Raw genomic sequence first — 23,818 nt, 5'->3', positions numbered from 1 at the left:
CTGTGCGTGTTTATCCAGTTATTCCCCTGTGCTGTGTGCCACAAGTGCCGCTACAGACAGAATAAGCCGCTACTCCTGCGCTGTGCGTATTTATCCAGTCATTCCCCATTGCTGTGTGCCACAAATGCCGCTACAGACAGAATAAGCCGGCAACCCCTGCGCTGTGCGTGTTTATCCAGTCATTCCCCATTGCTGAGTGCCACAAATGCCGCTACAGACAGAATAAGCCGGCTACCCCTGTGCTGTGCGTGTTTATCCAGTCATTCCCCATTGCTGTGTGCCACAAATGCCGCTACAGACAGAATAAGCCGGTTACCCCTGCGCTGTGCGTGTTTATCCAGTCATTCCCCATTGCTGTGTGCCACAAATGCCGCTACAGACAGAATAAGCCGGCTACCCCTGTGCTGTGCGTGTTTATCCAGTCATTCCCCAATACTGTGTGCCACAAATGCCGCTACAGACAGAATAAGCCGGTTACCCGTGCGCTGTGCGTGTTTATCCAGTCATTCCCCATTGCTGTGTGCCACAAATGCCGCTACAGACAGAATAAGCCGCTATCCCTGCGCTGTGCGTGTTTATCCAGTCATTCCCCATTGCTGTGTGCCACAAATGCCGCTACAGACAGAATAAGCCGCTACCCCTGTGCTGTGCATGTTTATCCAGTCATTCCCCATTGCTGTGTGCCACAAATGCCGTTACAGACAGAATAAGCCGGTTACCCCTGCGCTGTGCGTATTTATCCAGTCATTCCCAATTGCTGTGTGCCACAAATGCCGCTACAGACAGAATAAGCCGCTACCCCTATGCTGTGCGTATTTATCCAGTCATTCCCCATTGCAGTGTGCCACAAATGCCGCTACATACAGAATAAGCCGGCTACCCCTGTGCTGTGCGTGTTTATCCAGTCATTCCCCATTGCTCTGTGCCACAAATGCCGTTACAGACAGAATAAGAATCTACCCCTGTGCTGTGCATGTTTATCCAGTCATTCCCCATTGCTGTGTGCCACAAATGCCGCTACAGACAGAATAGGCTGCTACCCCTGCGCTGTGCGTGTTTATCCAGTCATTCCCCATTGCTGTGTGCCACAAATGCCGCTACAGACAGAATAAGCCGCTACCCCTGCGCTGTGCGTGTTTATCCAGTCATTCCCCATTGCTGTGTGCCACAAATGCCGCTACAGACAGAATAAGCCGCTACCCCTGCGCTGTGCGTGTTTATCCAGTCATTCCCCATTGCTGTGTGCAACAAATGCCACTACAGACAGAATAAGCCGCTACCCCTGCGCTGTACGTGTTTATCCAGTCATTCCCCATTGCTGTGTGCCACAAATGCCGCTACAGACAGAATAAGCCGGCTACCCCTGTGCTGTGCGTGTTTATCCAGTCATTCCCCATTGCTGTGTGCCACAAATGCCACTACAGACAGAATAAGCCGCTACCCCTGTGCTGTGCGTGTTTATCCAGTCATTCCCCATTGCTGTGTGCCACAAATGCCGCTACAGGCAGAATAAGCCGCTACCCCTGCGCTGTGCATGTTTATCCAGTCATTCCCCATTGCTGTGTGCCACAAATTCCGCTACAGACAGAATAAGCCGCTACCACAGTGCTGTGCGTGTTTATCCAGTCATTCCCCATTGCTGTGTGCCACAAATGCCAATAAAGACAGAGTAAGCCGCTACCCCTGCGCTGTGCGTGTTTATCCAGTCATTCCCCATTGCTGTGTGCCACAAATGCCGCTATAGACAGAATAAGCCGGCTACCCCTGCGCTGTGCATGTTTATCCAGTCATTCCCCATTGCTGTGTGCCACAAATTCCGCTACAGACAGAATAAGCCGCTACCACTGTGCTGTGCGTGTTTATCCAGTCATTCCCCATTGCTGTGTGCAACAAATGCCGCTACAGACAGAATAAGCCGCTGCCCCTGCGCTGTGCGTGTTTATCCAGTCATTCCCCATTGCTGTGTGCCACAAATGCCGCTACAGACCGAATAAGCCGCTACCCCTGTGCTGTGCGTATTTATCCAGTCATTCCCCATTGCTGTGTGCCACAAATTCCGCTACAGACAGAATAAGCCGCTACCACTGTGCTGTGCGTGTTTATCCAGTCATTCCCCATTGCTGTGTGCAACAAATGCCGCTACAGACAGAATAAGCCGCTACCCCTGTGCTGTGCGTGTTTATCCAGTCGTTCCCCATTGCTGTGTGCCACAAATGCCGCTACAGACCGAATAAGCTGCTACCCCTGCGCTGTGCATGTTTATCCAATCATTCCCCATTGCTGTGTGCCACAAATGCCGCTACAGACCGAATAATCCGCTACCCCTGCGCTGTGCGTGTTTATCCAGTCATTCCCCATTGCTGTGTGCCACAAATGCCGCTACAGACCGAATAAGCCGCTACCCCTGCGCTGTGCGTGTTTATCCAATCATTCCCCATTGCTGTGTGCCACAAATGCCGCTACAGACAGAATAAGCCGCTACCCCTGCGGTGTGCATGTTTATCCAGTCATTCCCCATTGCTGTGTGCCAGAAATGCCAATACAGACAGAATAAGCCGCTACCCCTGTGCTGTGCGTGTTTATCCAGTCATTCCCCATTGCTGTGTGTCACAAATGCCGCTACAGACCGAATAAGCCGGATACCTCTGCGCTGTGCGTGTTTATCCAGTCATTCCCCATTGCTGTGTGCCACAAATGCCGCTACAGATAGAATAAGCCGCTACCCCTGCGCTGTGCGTGTTTATCCAGTCATTCCCCATTGCTGTGTGCCACAAATGCCGCTACAGACCGAATAAGCCGCTACCCCTGCGCTGTGCGTGTTTATCCAATCATTCCCCATTGCTGTGTGCCACAAATGCCGCTACAGACAGAATAAGCCGCTACCCCTGCGGTGTGCATGTTTATCCAGTCATTCCCCATTGCTGTGTGCCAGAAATGCCAATACAGACAGAATAAGCCGCTACCCCTGTGCTGTGCGTGTTTATCCAGTCATTCCCCATTGCTGTGTGTCACAAATGCCGCTACAGACCGAATAAGCCGGATACCTCTGCTCTGTGCGTGTTTATCCAGTCATTCCCCATTGCTGTGTGCCACAAATGCCGCTACAGATAGAATAAGCCGCTACCCCTGCGCTGTGCGTGTTTATCCAGTCATTCCCCATTGCTGTGTGCCACAAATGCCGCTACAGATAGAATAAGCCGCTACCCCTGTGCTGTGCGTGTTTATCCAGTCATGGTCACATTTACGTTGTAGAGCTACAGCTATTTTCCCTCTGTTCCCTATTGCTGGCGCCAATGAGATGCGCTGCCCCGCACATGTGGCCTGCCAGCTGTATGATAGCACAAACCATTAGATCGCGGGGCCACAGAAGGGAATAAAATGGCTGCTCTCCTACCTGTGCTTAATGATGGTGTCTTCACTCGCAAATCGATACAGGCCTAGAACAAATGAGAATAATTATATATAAGGAGCAAGTTCCATGTAGGAAGTAAATTACTGTAAATATTTGCTCTGAGATCTTTAATATTCATCTGTAAAGTTACAGGTGTAGAATGTATTAATCATCTGTAAAGTTACAGGTGTAGAATGTATTAATCATCTGTAAAGTTACAGGTGTAGAATGTATTAATCATCTGTAAAGTTACAGGTGTAGAATGTTTTAATCATCTGTAAAGTTACAGGTATAGAATGTATTATTCATCTGTAAAGTTACAGGTATAGAATGTATTAATCATCTGTAAAGTTACAGGTATAGAATGTATTAATCATCTGTAAAGTTACAGGTATAGAATGTATTAATCATCTGTAAAGTTACAGGTGTAGAGTGTATTAATCATCTGTAAAGTTACAGGTATAGAATGTATTAATCATCTGTAAAGTTACAGGTATAGAATGTATTAATCATCTGTAAAGTTACAGGTATAGAATGTATTACTCATCTGTAAAGTTACAGATATAGAATGTATTCATTATCTGTAAAGTTACAGGTATAGAATGTATTAATCATCTGTAAAGTTATAGGTATAGAATGTATTAATCATCTGTAAAGTTATAGGTATAGAGTGTATTAATCATCTGTAAAGTTACAGGTCTAGAATGTATTAATCATCTGTAAAGTTACAGGTATAGAGTGTATTAATCATCTGTAAAGTTATAGGTATAGAGTGTATTAATCATCTGTAAAGTTATAGGTATAGAGTGTATTAATCATCTGTAAAGTTATAGGTATAGAGTGTATTAATCATCTGTAAAGTTACAGGTCTATAATGTATTCATCATTGTAAAGTTACAGGTATAGAATGTATTAATCATCTGTAAAGTTATAGGTATAGAGTGTATTAATCATCTGTAAAGTTACAGGTCTAGAATGTATTAATCATCTGTAACGTTACAGGTATAGAGTGTATTAATCATCTGTAAAGTTATAGGTATAGAATGTATTAATCATCTGTAAAGTTACAGGTATAGAATGTATTAATCATCTGTAAAGTTACAGGTATAGAGTGTATTAATCATCTGTAAAGTTACAGGTCTAGAATGTATTAATCATCTGTAAAGTTACAGGTCTAGAATGTATTAATCATCTGTAAAGTTACAGGTATAGAGTGTATTGATCATCTGTAAAGTTATAGGTATAGAATGTATTAATCTTCTGTAAAGTTACAGGTATAGAGTGTATTAATCATCTGTAAAGTTACAGGTATAGAATGTATTATTCATCTGTAAAGTTACAGGTATAGAATGTATTAATCATCTGTAAAGTTACAGGTATTGAGGTCATGGGTACAATTCCCACCATGGCCCTACCTGTGTGGAGTTTGTATATTCTCCCTGTGCTTGCGTGGGTTTCCTCCGGGTGCTCCGGTTTCCTCCCACACTCCAAAAATATACTGGTAGGTTAATTAGCTCCCAACACAAATTAACCCCAGTGTGTGTGTGTACATGTGATAGGGAACATAGATTGTAAGCTCCACAGGGGCAGGGACTGATGTGAATGGCCAAATATTCTCTGTAAAGCGCTGTGGAATATGTGTGCGCTATATAAATAACTGGTAATAAATAATAAATAAATAAATAGGTATTGAATGTATTAATCATCTGTAAAGTTACAGGTATAGAATGTATTAATCATCTGTAAAGTTACAGGTGTAGAATGTATTAATCATCTGTAAAGTTACAGGTATAGAATGTATTAATCATCTGTAAAGTTACAGGTATAGAATGCATTCATTATCTGTAAAGTTACAGGTATAGAATGTATTAATCATCTGTAAAGTTATAGGTATAGAATGTATTAATCATCTGTAAAGTTACAGGTATAGAATGTATTGATCATCTGAATGTATTCATTATCTGTAAAGTTACAGGTATAGAATGTGTTAATCATCTGTAAAGTTATAGGTATAGAATGTATTAATCATCTGTAAAGTTACAGGTATAGAATGTATTCATTATCTGTAAAGTTACAGGTATAGAATGTATTAATCATCTGTAAAGTTACAGGTATAGAATGTATCAATCATCTGTAAAGTTACAGGTATAGAATGTATTCATTATCTGTAAAGTTACAGGTATAGATTGTATTAATCATCTGTAAAGTTATAGGTATAGAATGTATTAATCATCTGTAAAGTTACAGGTATAGAATGTATTCATTATCTGTAAAGTTACAGGTATAGAATGTATTAATCATCTGTAAAATTACAGGTATAGAATGTATCAATCATCTGTAAAGTTACAGGTATAGAATGTTTTAATCATCTGTAAAGTTATAGGTATAGAATGTATTAATCATCTGTAAAGTTACAGGCATAGAATGTATTAATCATCTGTAAAGTTATAGGTATAGAATGAATTGATCATCTGTAAAGTTATAGGTATAGAATGTATTGATCATCTGTAAAGTTACAGGTATAGAATGTATTGATCATCTGTAAAGTTACAGGTCTAGAATGTATTAATCATCTGTAAAGTTACAGGTATAGAGTGTATTAATCATCTGTAAAGTTACAGGTATAGAATGTATTAATCATCTGTAAAGTTACAGGTCTAGAATGTATTAATCTTCTGTAAAGTTACAGGTATAGAGTGTATTAATCATCTGTAAAGTTACAGGTATAGAATGTATTATTCATCTGTAAAGTTACAGGTATAGAATGTATTAATCATCTGTAAAGTTACAGGTATTGAGGTCATGGGTACAATTCCCACCATGGCCCTACCTGTGTGGAGTTTGTATATTCTCCCTGTGCTTGCGTGGGTTTCCTCCGGGTGCTCCGGTTTCCTCCCACACTCCAAAAATATACTGGTAGGTTAATTAGCTCCCAACACAAATTAACCCCAGTGTGTGTGTGTACATGTGATAGGGAACATAGATTGTAAGCTCCACAGGGGCAGGGACTGATGTGAATGGCCAAATATTCTCTGTAAAGCGCTGCGGAATATGTGTGCGCTATATAAATAACTGGTAATAAATAATAAATAAATAAATAGGTATTGAATGTATTAATCATCTGTAAAGTTACAGGTATAGAATGTATTAATCATCTGTAAAGTTACAGGTGTAGAATGTATTAATCATCTGTAAAGTTACAGGTATAGAATGTATTAATCATCTGTAAAGTTACAGGTATAGAATGCATTCATTATCTGTAAAGTTACAGGTATAGAATGTATTAATCATCTGTAAAGTTATAGGTATAGAATGTATTAATCATCTGTAAAGTTATAGGTATAGAATGTATTGATCATCTGAATGTATTCATTATCTGTAAAGTTACAGGTATAGAATGTATTAATCATCTGTAAAGTTATAGGTATAGAATGTATTAATCATCTGTAAAGTTACAGGTATAGAATGTATTAATCATCTGTAAAGTTATAGGTATAGAATGTATTAATCATCTGTAAAGTTATAGGTATAGAATGTATTGATCATCTGAATGTATTCATTATCTGTAAAGTTACAGGTATAGAATGTATTAATCATCTGTAAAGTTATAGGTATAGAATGTATTAATCATCTGTAAAGTTACAGGTATAGAATGTATTCATTATCTGTAAAGTTACAGGTATAGAATGTATTAATCATCTGTAAAGTTATAGGTATAGAATGTATTAATCATCTGTAAAGTTACAGGTATAGAATGTATTCATTATCTGTAAAGTTACAGGTATAGAATGTATTAATCATCTGTAAAGTTACAGGTATAGAATGTATTAATCATCTGTAAAATTACAGGTATAGAATGCATTCATTATCTGTAAAGTTACAGGTATAGAATGTATTAATCATCTGTAAAGATATAGGTATAGAATGTATTAATCATCTGTAAAGTTATAGGTATAGAATGTATTGATCATCTGAATGTATTCATTATCTGTAAAGTTACAGGTATAGAATGTATTAATCATCTGTAAAGTTATAGGTATAGAATGTATTAATCATCTGTAAAGTTACAGGTATAGAATGTATTCATTATCTGTAAAGTTACAGGTATAGAATGTATTAATCATCTGTAAAGTTACAGGTATAGAATGTATCAATCATCTGTAAAGTTACAGGTATAGAATGTATTCATTATCTGTAAAGTTACAGGTATAGATTGTATTAATCATCTGTAAAGTTATAGGTATAGAATGTATTAATCATCTGTAAAGTTACAGGTATAGAATGTATTCATTATCTGTAAAGTTACAGGTATAGAATGTATTAATCATCTGTAAAATTACAGGTATAGAATGTATCAATCATCTGTAAAGTTACAGGTATAGAATGTTTTAATCATCTGTAAAGTTACAGGTATAGAATGAATTGATCATCTGTAAAGTTATAGGTATAGAATGTATTGATCATGTGTAAAGTTACAGGTATAGAATGTATTGATCATCTGTAAAGTTACAGGTCTAGAATGTATTAATCATCTGTAAAGTTACAGGTATAGAGTGTATTAATCATCTGTAAAGTTACAGGTATAGAATGTATTAATCATCTGTAAAGTTACAGGTCTAGAATGTATTAATCTTCTGTAAAGTTACAGGTATAGAGTGTATTAATCATCTGTAAAGTTACAGGTATAGAATGTATTATTCATCTGTAAAGTTACAGGTATAGAATGTATTAATCATCTGTAAAGTTACAGGTATTGAGGTCATGGGTACAATTCCCACCATGGCCCTACCTGTGTGGAGTTTGTATATTCTCCCTGTGCTTGCGTGGGTTTCCTCCGGGTGCTCCGGTTTCCTCCCACACTCCAAAAATATACTGGTAGGTTAATTAGCTCCCAACACAAATTAACCCCAGTGTGTGTGTGTACATGTGATAGGGAACATAGATTGTAAGCTCCACAGGGGCAGGGACTGATGTGAATGGCCAAATATTCTCTGTAAAGCGCTGCGGAATATGTGTGCGCTATATAAATAACTGGTAATAAATAATAAATAAATAAATAGGTATTGAATGTATTAATCATCTGTAAAGTTACAGGTATAGAATGTATTAATCATCTGTAAAGTTACAGGTGTAGAATGTATTAATCATCTGTAAAGTTACAGGTATAGAATGTATTAATCATCTGTAAAGTTACAGGTATAGAATGCATTCATTATCTGTAAAGTTACAGGTATAGAATGTATTAATCATCTGTAAAGTTATAGGTATAGAATGTATTAATCATCTGTAAAGTTATAGGTATAGAATGTATTGATCATCTGAATGTATTCATTATCTGTAAAGTTACAGGTATAGAATGTATTAATCATCTGTAAAGTTATAGGTATAGAATGTATTAATCATCTGTAAAGTTATAGGTATAGAATGTATTAATCATCTGTAAAGTTACAGGTATAGAATGTATTCATTATCTGTAAAGTTACAGGTATAGAATGTATTAATCATCTGTAAAGTTATAGGTATAGAATGTATTAATCATCTGTAAAGTTACAGGTATAGAATGTATTAATCATCTGTAAAATTACAGGTATAGAATGTATTAATCATCTGTAAAATTACAGGTATAGAATGTATTCATTATCTGTAAAGTTACAGGTATAGAATGTATTAATCATCTGTAAAGTTACAGGTATAGAATGTATTCATTATCTGTAAAGTTACAGGTATAGAATGTATTAATCATCTGTAAAGTTACAGGTATAGAATGTATCAATCATCTGTAAAGTTACAGGTATAGAATGTATTCATTATCTGTAAAGTTACAGGTATAGAATGTATTCATTATCTGTAAAGTTACAGGTATAGAATGTATTCATTATCTGTAAAGTTACAGGTATAGAATGTATTAATCATCTGTAAAATTACAGGTATAGAATGTATCAATCATCTGTAAAGTTACAGGTATAGAATGTATCAATCATCTGTAAAGTTACAGGTATAGAATGTTTTAATCATCTGTAAAGTTACAGGTATAGAATGTATTAATCATCTGTAAAGTTACAGGTATAGAATGTATTAATCATCTGTAAAGTTATAGGTATAGAATGAATTGATCATCTGTAAAGTTATAGGTATAGAATGTATTGATCATCTGTAAAGTTACAGGTATAGAATGTATTGATCATCTGTAAAGTTACAGGTCTAGAATGTATTAATCATCTGTAAAGTTACAGGTATAGAGTGTATTAATCATCTGTAAAGTTATAGGTATAGAATGTATTAATCATCTGTAAAGTTACAGGTATAGAATGTATTCATTATCTGTAAAGTTACAGGTATAGAATGTATTAATCATCTGTAAAATTACAGGTATAGAATGTATCAATCATCTGTAAAGTTACAGGTATAGAATGTTTTAATCATCTGTAAAGTTACAGGTATAGAATGAATTGATCATCTGTAAAGTTATAGGTATAGAATGTATTGATCATCTGTAAAGTTACAGGTATAGAATGTATTGATCATCTGTAAAGTTACAGGTCTAGAATGTATTAATCATCTGTAAAGTTACAGGTATAGAGTGTATTAATCATCTGTAAAGTTACAGGTATAGAATGTATTAATCATCTGTAAAGTTACAGGTCTAGAATGTATTAATCTTCTGTAAAGTTACAGGTATAGAGTGTATTAATCATCTGTAAAGTTACAGGTATAGAATGTATTATTCATCTGTAAAGTTACAGGTATAGAATGTATTAATCATCTGTAAAGTTACAGGTATTGAGGTCATGGGTACAATTCCCACCATGGCCCTACCTGTGTGGAGTTTGTATATTCTCCCTGTGCTTGCGTGGGTTTCCTCCGGGTGCTCCGGTTTCCTCCCACACTCCAAAAATATACTGGTAGGTTAATTAGCTCCCAACACAAATTAACCCCAGTGTGTGTGTGTACATGTGATAGGGAACATAGATTGTAAGCTCCACAGGGGCAGGGACTGATGTGAATGGCCAAATATTCTCTGTAAAGCGCTGCGGAATATGTGTGCGCTATATAAATAACTGGTAATAAATAATAAATAAATAAATAGGTATTGAATGTATTAATCATCTGTAAAGTTACAGGTATAGAATGTATTAATCATCTGTAAAGTTACAGGTGTAGAATGTATTAATCATCTGTAAAGTTACAGGTATAGAATGTATTAATCATCTGTAAAGTTACAGGTATAGAATGCATTCATAATCTGTAAAGTTACAGGTATAGAATGTATTAATCATCTGTAAAGTTATAGGTATAGAATGTATTAATCATCTGTAAAGTTATAGGTATAGAATGTATTGATCATCTGAATGTATTCATTATCTGTAAAGTTACAGGTATAGAATGTATTAATCATCTGTAAAGTTATAGGTATAGAATGTATTAATCATCTGTAAAGTTATAGGTATAGAATGTATTAATCATTTGTAAAGTTACAGGTATAGAATGTATTCATTATCTGTAAAGTTACAGGTATAGAATGTATTCATTATCTGTAAAGTTACAGGTATAGAATGTATTAATCATCTGTAAAGTTATAGGTATAGAATGTATTAATCATCTGTAAAGTTACAGGTATAGAATGTATTAATCATCTGTAAAATTACAGGTATAGAATGTATTAATCATCTGTAAAATTACAGGTATAGAATGTATTCATTATCTGTAAAGTTACAGGTATAGAATGTATTAATCATCTGTAAAGTTACAGGTATAGAATGTATTCATTATCTGTAAAGTTACAGGTATAGAATGTATTAATCATCTGTAAAGTTACAGGTATAGAATGTATCAATCATCTGTAAAGTTACAGGTATAGAATGTATTCATTATCTGTAAAGTTACAGGTATAGAATGTATTCATTATCTGTAAAGTTACAGGTATAGAATGTATTAATCATCTGTAAAATTACAGGTATAGAATGTATCAATCATCTGTAAAGTTACAGGTATAGAATGTATCAATCATCTGTAAAGTTACAGGTATAGAATGTTTTAATCATCTGTAAAGTTACAGGTATAGAATGTATTAATCATCTGTAAAGTTACAGGTATAGAATGTATTAATCATCTGTAAAGTTATAGGTATAGAATGAATTGATCATCTGTAAAGTTATAGGTATAGAATGTATTGATCATCTGTAAAGTTACAGGTATAGAATGTATTGATCATCTGTAAAGTTACAGGTCTAGAATGTATTAATCATCTGTAAAGTTACAGGTATAGAGTGTATTAATCATCTGTAAAGTTACAGGTATAGAATGTATTAATCATCTGTAAAGTTACAGGTCTAGAATGTATTAATCTTCTGTAAAGTTACAGGTATAGAGTGTATTAATCATCTGTAAAGTTACAGGTATAGAATGTATTATTCATCTGTAAAGTTACAGGTATAGAATGTATTAATCATCTGTAAAGTTACAGGTATAGAATGCATTCATTATCTGTAAAGTTACAGGTATAGAATGTATTAATCATCTGTAAAGTTATAGGTATAGAATGTATTAATCATCTGTAAAGTTATAGGTATAGAATGTATTGATCATCTGAATGTATTCATTATCTGTAAAGTTACAGGTATAGAATGTATTAATCATCTGTAAAGTTATAGGTATAGAATGTATTATTCATCTGTAAAGTTACAGGTATAGAATGTATTAATCATCTGTAAAGTTACAGGTATTGAGGTCATGGGTACAATTCCCACCATGGCCCTACCTGTGTGGAGTTTGTATATTCTCCCTGTGCTTGCGTGGGTTTCCTCCGGGTGCTCCGGTTTCCTCCCACACTCCAAAAATATACTGGTAGGTTAATTAGCTCCCAACACAAATTAACCCCAGTGTGTGTGTGTACATGTGATAGGGAACATAGATTGTAAGCTCCACAGGGGCAGGGACTGATGTGAATGGCCAAATATTCTCTGTAAAGCGCTGCGGAATATGTGTGCGCTATATAAATAACTGGTAATAAATAATAAATAAATAAATAGGTATTGAATGTATTAATCATCTGTAAAGTTACAGGTATAGAATGTATTAATCATCTGTAAAGTTACAGGTGTAGAATGTATTAATCATCTGTAAAGTTACAGGTATAGAATGTATTAATCATCTGTAAAGTTACAGGTATAGAATGCATTCATTATCTGTAAAGTTACAGGTATAGAATGTATTAATCATCTGTAAAGTTATAGGTATAGAATGTATTAATCATCTGTAAAGTTATAGGTATAGAATGTATTGATCATCTGAATGTATTCATTATCTGTAAAGTTACAGGTATAGAATGTATTAATCATCTGTAAAGTTATAGGTATAGAATGTATTAATCATCTGTAAAGTTACAGGTATAGAATGTATTCATCATCTGTAAAGTTATAGGTATAGAATGTATTAATCATCTGTAAAGTTATAGGTATAGAATGTATTAATCATCTGTAAAGTTACAGGTATAGAATGTATTAATCATCTGTAAAGTTATAGGTATAGAATGTATTAATCATCTGTAAAGTTATAGGTATAGAATGTATTGATCATCTGAATGTATTCATTATCTGTAAAGTTACAGGTATAGAATGTATTAATCATCTGTAAAGTTATAGGTATAGAATGTATTAATCATCTGTAAAGTTACAGGTATAGAATGTATTCATTATCTGTAAAGTTACAGGTATAGAATGTATTAATCATCTGTAAAGTTACAGGTATAGAATGTATTAATCATCTGTAAAATTACAGGTATAGAATGCATTCATTATCTGTAAAGTTACAGGTATAGAATGTATTAATCATCTGTAAAGTTATAGGTATAGAATGTATTAATCATCTGTAAAGTTATAGGTATAGAATGTATTGATCATCTGAATGTATTCATTATCTGTAAAGTTACAGGTATAGAATGTATTAATCATCTGTAAAGTTATAGGTATAGAATGTATTAATCATCTGTAAAGTTACAGGTATAGAATGTATTCATTATCTGTAAAGTTACAGGTATAGAATGTATTAATCATCTGTAAAGTTACAGGTATAGAATGTATCAATCATCTGTAAAGTTACAGGTATAGAATGTATTCATTATCTGTAAAGTTACAGGTATAGATTGTATTAATCATCTGTAAAGTTATAGGTATAGAATGTATTAATCATCTGTAAAGTTACAGGTATAGAATGTATTCATTATCTGTAAAGTTACAGGTATAGAATGTATTAATCATCTGTAAAATTACAGGTATAGAATGTATCAATCATCTGTAAAGTTACAGGTATAGAATGTTTTAATCATCTGTAAAGTTACAGGTATAGAATGAATTGATCATCTGTAAAGTTATAGGTATAGAATGTATTGATCATCTGTAAAGTTATAGGTATAGAATGTATTGATCATCTGTAAAGTTACAGGTATAGAATGTATTGATCATCTGTAAAGTTACAGGTCTAGAATGTATTAATCATCTGTAAAGTTACAGGTATAGAGTGTATTAATCATCTGTAAAGTTACAGGTATAGAATGTATTAATCATCTGTAAAGTTACAGGTCTAGAATGTATTAATCTTCTGTAAAGTTACAGGTATAGAGTGTATTAATCATCTGTAAAGTTACAGGTATAGAATGTATTATTCATCTGTAAAGTTACAGGTATAGAATGTATTAATCATCTGTAAAGTTACAGGTATTGAGGTCATGGGTACAATTCCCACCATGGCCCTACCTGTGTGGAGTTTGTATATTCTCCCTGTGCTTGCGTGGGTTTCCTCCGGGTGCTCCGGTTTCCTCCCACACTCCAAAAATATACTGGTAGGTTAATTAGCTCCCAACACAAATTAACCCCAGTGTGTGTGTGTACATGTGATAGGGAACATAGATTGTAAGCTCCACAGGGGCAGGGACTGATGTGAATGGCCAAATATTCTCTGTAAAGCGCTGCGGAATATGTGTGCGCTATATAAATAACTGGTAATAAATAATAAATAAATAAATAGGTATTGAATGTATTAATCATCTGTAAAGTTACAGGTATAGAATGTATTAATCATCTGTAAAGTTACAGGTGTAGAATGTATTAATCATCTGTAAAGTTACAGGTATAGAATGTATTAATCATCTGTAAAGTTACAGGTATAGAATGCATTCATTATCTGTAAAGTTACAGGTATAGAATGTATTAATCATCTGTAAAGTTATAGGTATAGAATGTATTAATCATCTGTAAAGTTATAGGTATAGAATGTATTGATCATCTGAATGTATTCATTATCTGTAAAGTTACAGGTATAGAATGTATTAATCATCTGTAAAGTTATAGGTATAGAATGTATTAATCATCTGTAAAGTTATAGGTATAGAATGTATTAATCATCTGTAAAGTTACAGGTATAGAATGTATTCATTATCTGTAAAGTTACAGGTATAGAATGTATTAATCATCTGTAAAGTTATAGGTATAGAATGTATTAATCATCTGTAAAGTTACAGGTATAGAATGTATTAATCATCTGTAAAATTACAGGTATAGAATGTATTAATCATCTGTAAAATTACAGGTATAGAATGTATTCATTATCTGTAAAGTTACAGGTATAGAATGTATTAATCATCTGTAAAGTTACAGGTATAGAATGTATTCATTATCTGTAAAGTTACAGGTATAGAATGTATTAATCATCTGTAAAGTTACAGGTATAGAATGTATCAATCATCTGTAAAGTTACAGGTATAGAATGTATTCATTATCTGTAAAGTTACAGGTATAGAATGTATTCATTATCTGTAAAGTTACAGGTATAGAATGTATTCATTATCTGTAAAGTTACAGGTATAGAATGTATTAATCATCTGTAAAATTACAGGTATAGAATGTATCAATCATCTGTAAAGTTACAGGTATAGAATGTATCAATCATCTGTAAAGTTACAGGTATAGAATGTTTTAATCATCTGTAAAGTTACAGGTATAGAATGTATTAATCATCTGTAAAGTTACAGGTATAGAATGTATTAATCATCTGTAAAGTTATAGGTATAGAATGAATTGATCATCTGTAAAGTTATAGGTATAGAATGTATTGATCATCTGTAAAGTTACAGGTATTGATCATCTGTAAAGTTACAGGTCTAGAATGTATTAATCATCTGTAAAGTTACAGGTATAGAGTGTATTAATCATCTGTAAAGTTACAGGTATAGAATGTATTAATCATCTGTAAAGTTACAGGTCTAGAATGTATTAATCTTCTGTAAAGTTACAGGTATAGAGTGTATTAATCATCTGTAAAGTTACAGGTATAGAGTGTATTAATCATCTGTAAAGTTACAGGTATAGAATGTATTATTCATCTGTAAAGTTACAGGTATAGAATGTATTAATCATCTGTAAAGTTACAGGTATAGAATGCATTCATTATCTGTAAAGTTACAGGTATAGAATGTATTAATCATCTGTAAAGTTATAGGTATAGAATGTATTAATCATCTGTAAAGTTATAGGTATAGAATGTATTGATCATCTGAATGTATTCATTATCTGTAAAGTTACAGGTATAGAATGTATTAATCATCTGTAAAGTTATAGGTATAGAATGTATTAATCATCTGTAAAGTTATAGGTATAGAATGTATTAATCATCTGTAAAGTTACAGGTATAGAATGTATTCATTATCTGTAAAGTTACAGGTATAGAATGTATTAATCATCTGTAAAGTTATAGGTATAGAATGTATTAATCATCTGTAAAGTTACAGGTATAGAATGTATTCATTATCTGTAAAGTTACAGGTATAGAATGTATTAATCATCTGTAAAGTTACAGGTATAGAATGTATTAATCATCTGTAAAATTACAGGTATAGAATGTATTAATCATCTGTAAAATTACAGGTATAGAATGTATTCATTATCTGTAAAGTTACAGGTATAGAATGTATTAATCATCTGTAAAGTTATAGGTATAGAATGTATTAATCATCTGTAAAGTTACAGGTATAGAATGTATTCATTATCTGTAAAGTTACAGGTATAGAATGTATTAATCATCTGTAAAGTTACAGGTATAGAATGTATCAATCATCTGTAAAGTTACAGGTATAGAATGTATTCATTATCTGTAAAGTTACAGGTATAGAATGTATTAATCATCTGTAAAGTTACAGGTATAGAATGTATTCATTATCTGTAAAGTTACAGGTATAGAATGTATTAATCATCTGTAAAATTACAGGTATAGAATGTATCAATCATCTGTAAAGTTACAGGTATAGAATGTTTTAATCATCTGTAAAGTTACAGGTATAGAATGTATTAATCATCTGTAAAGTTACAGGTATAGAATGTATTAATCATCTGTAAAGTTATAGGTATAGAATGAATTGATCATCTGTAAAGTTATAGGTATAGAATGTATTGATCATCTGTAAAGTTACAGGTATAGAATGTATTGATCATCTGTAAAGTTACAGGTCTAGAATGTATTAATCATCTGTAAAGTTACAGGTATAGAGTGTATTAATCATCTGTAAAGTTACAGGTATAGAATGTATTAATCATCTGTAAAGTTACAGGTCTAGAATGTATTAATCTTCTGTAAAGTTACAGGTATAGAGTGTATTAATCATCTGTAAAGTTACAGGTATAGAATGTATTATTCATCTGTAAAGTTACAGGTATAGAATGTATTAATCATCTGTAAAGTTACAGGTATTGAGGTCATGGGTACAATTCCCACCATGGCCCTACCTGTGTGGAGTTTGTATATTCTCCCTGTGCTTGCGTGGGTTTCCTCCGGGTGCTCCGGTTTCCTCCCACACTCCAAAAATATACTGGTAGGTTAATTAGCTCCCAACACAAATTAACCCCAGTGTGTGTGTGTACATGTGATAGGGAACATAGATTGTAAGCTCCACAGGGGCAGGGACTGATGTGAATGGCCAAATATTCTCTGTAAAGCGCTGCGGAATATGTGTGCGCTATATAAATAACTGGTAATAAATAATAAATAAATAAATAGGTATTGAATGTATTAATCATCTGTAAAGTTACAGGTATAGAATGTATTAATCATCTGTAAAGTTACAGGTGTAGAATGTATTAATCATCTGTAAAGTTACAGGTATAGAATGTATTAATCATCTGTAAAGTTACAGGTATAGAATGCATTCATTATCTGTAAAGTTACAGGTATAGAATGTATTAATCATCTGTAAAGTTATAGGTATAGAATGTATTAATCATCTGTAAAGTTATAGGTATAGAATGTATTGATCATCTGAATGTATTCATTATCTGTAAAGTTACAGGTATAGAATGTATTAATCATCTGTAAAGTTATAGGTATAGAATGTATTAATCATCTGTAAAGTTACAGGTATAGAATGTATTCATTATCTGTAAAGTTACAGGTATAGAATGTATTAATCATCTGTAAAGTTACAGGTATAGAATGTATCAATCATCTGTAAAGTTACAGGTATAGAATGTATTCATTATCTGTAAAGTTACAGGTATAGATTGTATTAATCATCTGTAAAGTTATAGGTATAGAATGTATTAATCATCTGTAAAGTTACAGGTATAGAATGTATTCATTATCTGTAAAGTTACAGGTATAGAATGTATTAATCATCTGTAAAATTACAGGTATAGAATGTATCAATCATCTGTAAAGTTACAGGTATAGAATGTATCAATCATCTGTAAAGTTACAGGTATAGAATGTTTTAATCATCTGTAAAGTTACAGGTATAGAATGTATCAATCATCTGTAAAGTTACAGGTATAGAATGTTTTAATCATCTGTAAAGTTACAGGTCTAGAGTGTATTAATCATCTGTAAAGTTACAGGTATAGAATGTATTGATCATCTGTAAAGTTACAGGTCTAGAGTGTATTAATCATCTGTAAAGTTATAGGTATAGAATGTATTAATCATCTGTAAAGTTATAGGTATAGAATGAATTGATCATCTGTAAAGTTACAGGTCTAGAGTGTATTAATCATCTGTAAAGTTACAGGTATAGAATGTACTAAGCAGCGTAAACAGTGGAGAAGTTGCCCATAGCAACCAATCAGCTTTTACCTATCAATTGAAAGAATGCACTTAATAAATGCTACCTCAATGCTGATTGGTTGCTATGGGCAACTTCTTCACTCTTTACATTGCTTGATATATCTCCCCCATAAAGTTGTGTAAGCACTTTGCGGTCTGTACGCCGGCTCTCCGCAGCCTTGCGTCAGTGATTTTATACATAAATACAGTTCTCAGGACAAACATTCTCTTAGAAGGAAACACAATGAAGTTGGGGGTGTGATTAAACAGTAGAGCGACCGGAGATCTCACCGCTGTGTTTCTTGGTGCTGTAACGCCTGGAGTGCCGCTGACACAGGTAGACCACTGCCGCCATCAGCATGACCCATATGGCTCCACCCACTGACGCTATGAAAGCCGGGTGTTTAATAACTTGTAGGATCAGATCCAGAGGAATCTTATCGTCCTGCGTTTCTTTCCTCACCTCAGAAGATTCTAGAAGACAATGACTGATCTGATGAGAAGCGGACACGGAGAATGTCTAAGGTCTTGGCCACATTTGCCCAGCGCCAGGGGTAGCTAACCACACGTTACAATTATTTTCAAAACCTGCAGGTGACAAGGGGTGTGGAGCCTTCTGGGATGGAGTAAGGTGTACAGCCTATGGGCCTGATTCAGAGCCGGATGCTATTTGCGAACGCTCGTTCAGAAAAAGGGGCTGGCTATTTAAATTAAGCGCTCGCTCTTTGCGGTCTGTTGACGCCTCTATGTCTGAACGAGCGAACGAAACATGCACTCACTATTTTGGAAAAAACGCCCCCTGGCCGCTCGCATCATACGTCATCTCCGCTATTTATTTGATTAATCGAGTACATCGAAAGGCATCTGAACTGCTCGCAGTGCTTGTGGTAGCATTTTCCTACCGCAATCATGCGAGCAGTTCAGGCTAAAATACAACCAAGTGACGTGGTCGATGACGCTGCTGTATTAATTATGCACACCCTTAAAACGCCCGTTTTGACCTTTAAGCACGCCTGCGTTCGGATCTCCACTCCCCGTTTTCAAGCACCTTCCCCTGTTACCACCCACAAACGCCTCATCCTGTCACTCAAATTAGCAGGCATTCGCTTTTTTGCAAGCACACGATTTCCGACCGCACTGACTGGTTCGCGCATGCGTACTAAAACCCATACGCATGCGCAGATGTGCGAACATCGCTCGGAGCGAACGAGCGGCCTCTTACGAGCGGCTCTGAATCAGGCCCTATGTCTGCATGGACGGGTTTTGGACAGTCTTATACAAAGAACATGCTGTCAGTTTCCCATTGTAGAGGCGATAGAACGGGGAGGAAGGGGGGATATTGGCAGATTGTGTTCTGGCGTTACAGCTCAGGAATGGTGCAGGTCAGGAGCTCGGTTTTCAAATGCTTATGTTACAACAACACAATACATATTGTCTGTCTGTGAGTTCCAACAGAAGGGGGCTATCCCGCTGTCCCGCAGGGGGGCTGATCGGGGACAGTTTTCTGATATGTATTTATTATCCTAAGTCTACCATTACAGTTAGATCTATTCTCACCTATAAAGACGTATTTTGGGTTGCTCGGTCTCCCCATCCCTGCATCGTAGATGGCGGCGACTTGTACCTGGTACTTCACACCAGCAGGCAACATAGGAATCTCCAGGCTCCTGGTCGCTCCGTCCACTGTCCAGTTGGCTTCATAAAGGGTCTCATTTCCAAAGCACAAAATCTAAGGACCACATGAAGATAAAAACCTATTATTAGAGTAAATCACAGGCACTGATGATACAAAGTATCGCTGGTCAGGACAATTGCATGATGATATAAAGAGAAGCTATCTGGATTTTGGCATAGGGTAGCAGCAGTGTGACATAAACCCCCCCAATACGTCTCAGAAATCATCCCTACTGTCTGCTGCGCAGTTATATTTGACGCCAGCATAGAGACAGGTGATATCTAATTATTAGTGATAAAGGCACCCACCTCTCTGTTACTTGCAGAAGGAGCATTGGGTTTGTATGACTTTGTAGGTACAATAATAGAAACCTAAATACTGTATACAGGGCCTGATTCAGACCCGGACGCTAATTGCGGCCGCTCTCTGGCTAAAAGGGGCCGGCTATTTAAATCATGTGCTCGCACTGCGTCACCTAAAGCCGCCCACTAAGTAATAGCGAGCGGCCACACTATGCGCTCGCATCTGTATAAAGACGCCCATTTGCAACTCGCAACACACGTCATCTCCGGCAGTTGTAGGAGTAATCGGGAACATGGAGAGCCATCGGAGCTGCTTGCAGCACTTGGGGTAGCCTTTTCCTACCACAACATTGAGAGCAGTTCTGGCTAAAATACAACCCAGTCACGTGTATAATGACGGTACTTTGCTAATTATGCACGCCCACTAAACGCCGTTCTGACAGTCAGTCATGCCTGCGTTCGCACATCCACACCCCCGTTTACAAGCACCTTCCCCTGTTACCACACACAAACGGCGCAATCTGTCACTCAAAATAGCGGCCCGACTGCGGGCTACAGGCGAGCACTTTCCCATCGCAATGACTGGTTCGCGCACGCGCATTGCGACTGATACGCATACGCAGATTGCGAAAAATCGCTCACTGCGAGCGAGAGCAGCATAGCGTCCGGGTCTGAATCAGGCTTTTTGTTTCTCGCCCCTAGCTCCCCCCATTGTGTACCATACTGTACATTACATTACAACCAAACAAAAACTATTTTTTGAAACTACTCCTGTACACAAATGCTCAACCAAATGGTCCTATATAAAAGAGTTAATATTTAATTAGATGCAAAATGAGCATTTACATTATTCAAACACCCTAAGGCAAAACTCGTAAATCTGCGCCTCAGCAAAATCTATATGAAGACACTACAGGGACAGATCATGCACTAAAAATAAGCAAACAATGAAATGATTTCACCACGGACGCGATTCCACTATGAAGAATCTTCCTAATAGAACATGGCGGATTAATGCGGACAGCGTGCTGAAGGCTACGCACACGTGATTCCATTAGGCGCAGAGAGGTTATAGAATACATACACTAAGAGCCGTATTCAATTTGAGCCGAGCCACGTTAAGTTAACGCGGCCCAGACTTAACGCCGACTTCGCCTGCTTTGGAGGAGGAAAAGTATCGCACGCATGCACGCTTTACCCTGTATTCAATTTGAAAGTACATGTAAACGGGACCCGGCGAAACTTTAACAAGCGGAAAGTACTGTCAGATTTGGGGAAATCAGCCTGACACCCCCCAAATGATGCTCTCACATGGGGGTTCACTATTGTGCCCCCCGATTTGGCTTGCTGAAGGTATTTGGTGTTTTTAAATGGGCTCAATAGCTGCTAAATAGCGTTTTTCTATGTGTTGCAGAATAGTATTCAGGAGGTTTTTTCCAGAAAATAACTTATCCCAGCAAATTTGGGGAACTTGAAAATGGGGGTCAGCATATTTAAAGTTGAAAATGTGAAGTTGAAAAATCGTGAAAAATCCACCTGCCGCAAACACCTGCAATCAAAAAAACACTTGGGGCATACTTGGGGACCCCCCCAGAGTCAAGTTCGCTAGTTTTAAGTTTGTACCCCAACTTTTTTTTTTTCACCCCCTTTTTCAAAGTAAATTTTTGGGGGGGTCCTTAACTTTTTTTTATAATTTTTTTGACACAGATTACCTTTGGGGGACTGTCTGAAGGCTGCACGGGGGTTCCCGCAACGTTGCACCCCAAAACCCCAATTCTGCACTTTTTTCCGCCTGCTATTCAAAGGCGATACTTTACCGCCTATTACATTGCATTGACTTTCCGCCTAGGATGGGAGAGGATTCCCAAACGCAATCAAGATGATATTCGCCCATATCGTCACTAAAGTTCAAAATGTTTAATTGTAAGACGTAAAGCTTAATAAGATAGAGTGCTGCAGATGGAGAGTGATCGCCTCTTAATAAACAGAGAGTGGGAACAGCTGTCATTCAGATCCTGCAAAGGACCAACCCTGGATGGCATGGTGCCCGCCTTAGAGAGCATGGTTAGAGGATGTACAGTATAGGCACAATCCATCTCGCACATCTGTGCAGTCTCTGCGAGTCTGAGAAACGCTGCTTACGGTTAGGCGCAGATGGACGCAGCGCTCCCCAGATTTATCAGAGTAACACTCCAAGCCCGCGTTAGCTTTTATCCACTCTCCCCAGCCCATTATGACTAACGGCATTTAACGGACAGCTCCGATATGTTTAAACGAACAAAAGGCCTAATTCAGAAATGGCCGCTAATGAGGTCGCAGCTGCGATTTCACACGGACGCAGCTGCAAAAATATGCTAATAGTTCCAAAGCATACCCGGGCATAGGGACGCCCAACGCTGCCTTCTCATATGTATATGACGTCGCTTACCTGTGTATATATCGGAAACATCGACGCACATCGAGCGGCCATCTTGCCTTTGTGGCGGGTCTGACCAGCCGCAGACTCGCCAGCTCTCCTGACACGCAGAGGGCTCTCATGATGCGCAGGAGATGGCAAGGGCTAATTTGTGCATGCCCATGTAATGGCTTTCAAGTTGTCAGACGCCTGCGTTTTAAAGACCCCCCCCCCTGTTAACTCCCCCAAACCCTGACTGCCTGTCACTCACTTTCAAATGGGTTCGATGTTTTATGCGCATGCAGAATCGCAAATCAATCGCAGCGCGGGTTATACACACGAGCAAGGGCAAACAATCGCTCAATCTGAGTAAAAAAAATCGCTTTGGTGTCAATCTCTGAATTAAGCCCAAAATCCGATGTTCACAGTAAAAATATAAGATGGGTCCTAATGATAACACCTGCTTAAACAAATGTATGTCCATGAAATTCGTCGTTAAGCTCTACCGTCTTTTACAGATATTTAGGAAATTAAGGGCCTGATTCAGAGCCGGACGCTATTTGCGCTCGCTCGTTCAGAAAAAGGGGCCGGCTATTTAAATTGAGCACTCGCTCTTTGCGGTCTGTTGACACCTCTATGTCTGAGCGAGCGAACGAAACATGCGCTCGCTATTTTGTAAAGACGCCCCATGGCCGCTCGCATCCTACGTCATCTCCGCTATTTATTTGATTAATCGAGTACATGGAAAGGCATTTGAACTGCTCGCAGTGCTTGTGGTTGGATTTTCCTACCGCAATCATGCGAACAGTTCAGGCTAAGAAACAACCAAGTGACATGGTCAATGACGCTGCTTTGTTAATTATGCACACCCTTAAAACGCCCGTTTTGACCGTTTGGCACGCCTGCGTTCAGATCTCCACTCCCCGTTTTCAAGCACCTTCCCCTGTTACCACCCACAAACGCCTCATCCTGTC

General features: G+C 36.5%; 1 protein-coding gene across 3 annotated transcripts in view; it reads right to left on the bottom strand.

The window, feature by feature from the left end:
- Positions 1-23,818, bottom strand: part of ROBO4 (roundabout guidance receptor 4) — a 389,036-nt gene that overhangs the window by 145,270 nt on the left and 219,948 nt on the right. For all 3 annotated transcript variants that reach the window (XM_088481797.1, XM_088481796.1, XM_088481795.1), the window contains 3 exons: positions 20,030-20,201; positions 18,764-18,946; positions 3,395-3,437 (listed from right to left, as the gene is read on the bottom strand). In XM_088481797.1, coding sequence (XP_088337923.1) covers positions 3,395-3,437; positions 18,764-18,946; positions 20,030-20,201 — 398 coding nt within the window. The remainder of the gene's footprint in view (positions 1-3,394; positions 3,438-18,763; positions 18,947-20,029; positions 20,202-23,818) is intronic.

This window comes from Taudactylus pleione, unplaced genomic scaffold, assembly GCF_031769625.1.
Source record: "Taudactylus pleione unplaced genomic scaffold, aTauple2 ptg000278l, whole genome shotgun sequence".
Classification (NCBI taxonomy): Eukaryota; Metazoa; Chordata; class Amphibia; order Anura; family Myobatrachidae; genus Taudactylus; species Taudactylus pleione.
The sequence above is the reverse complement of the archived record's forward strand: the minus strand, read 5'-3'. Positions and strand labels throughout refer to the sequence as shown.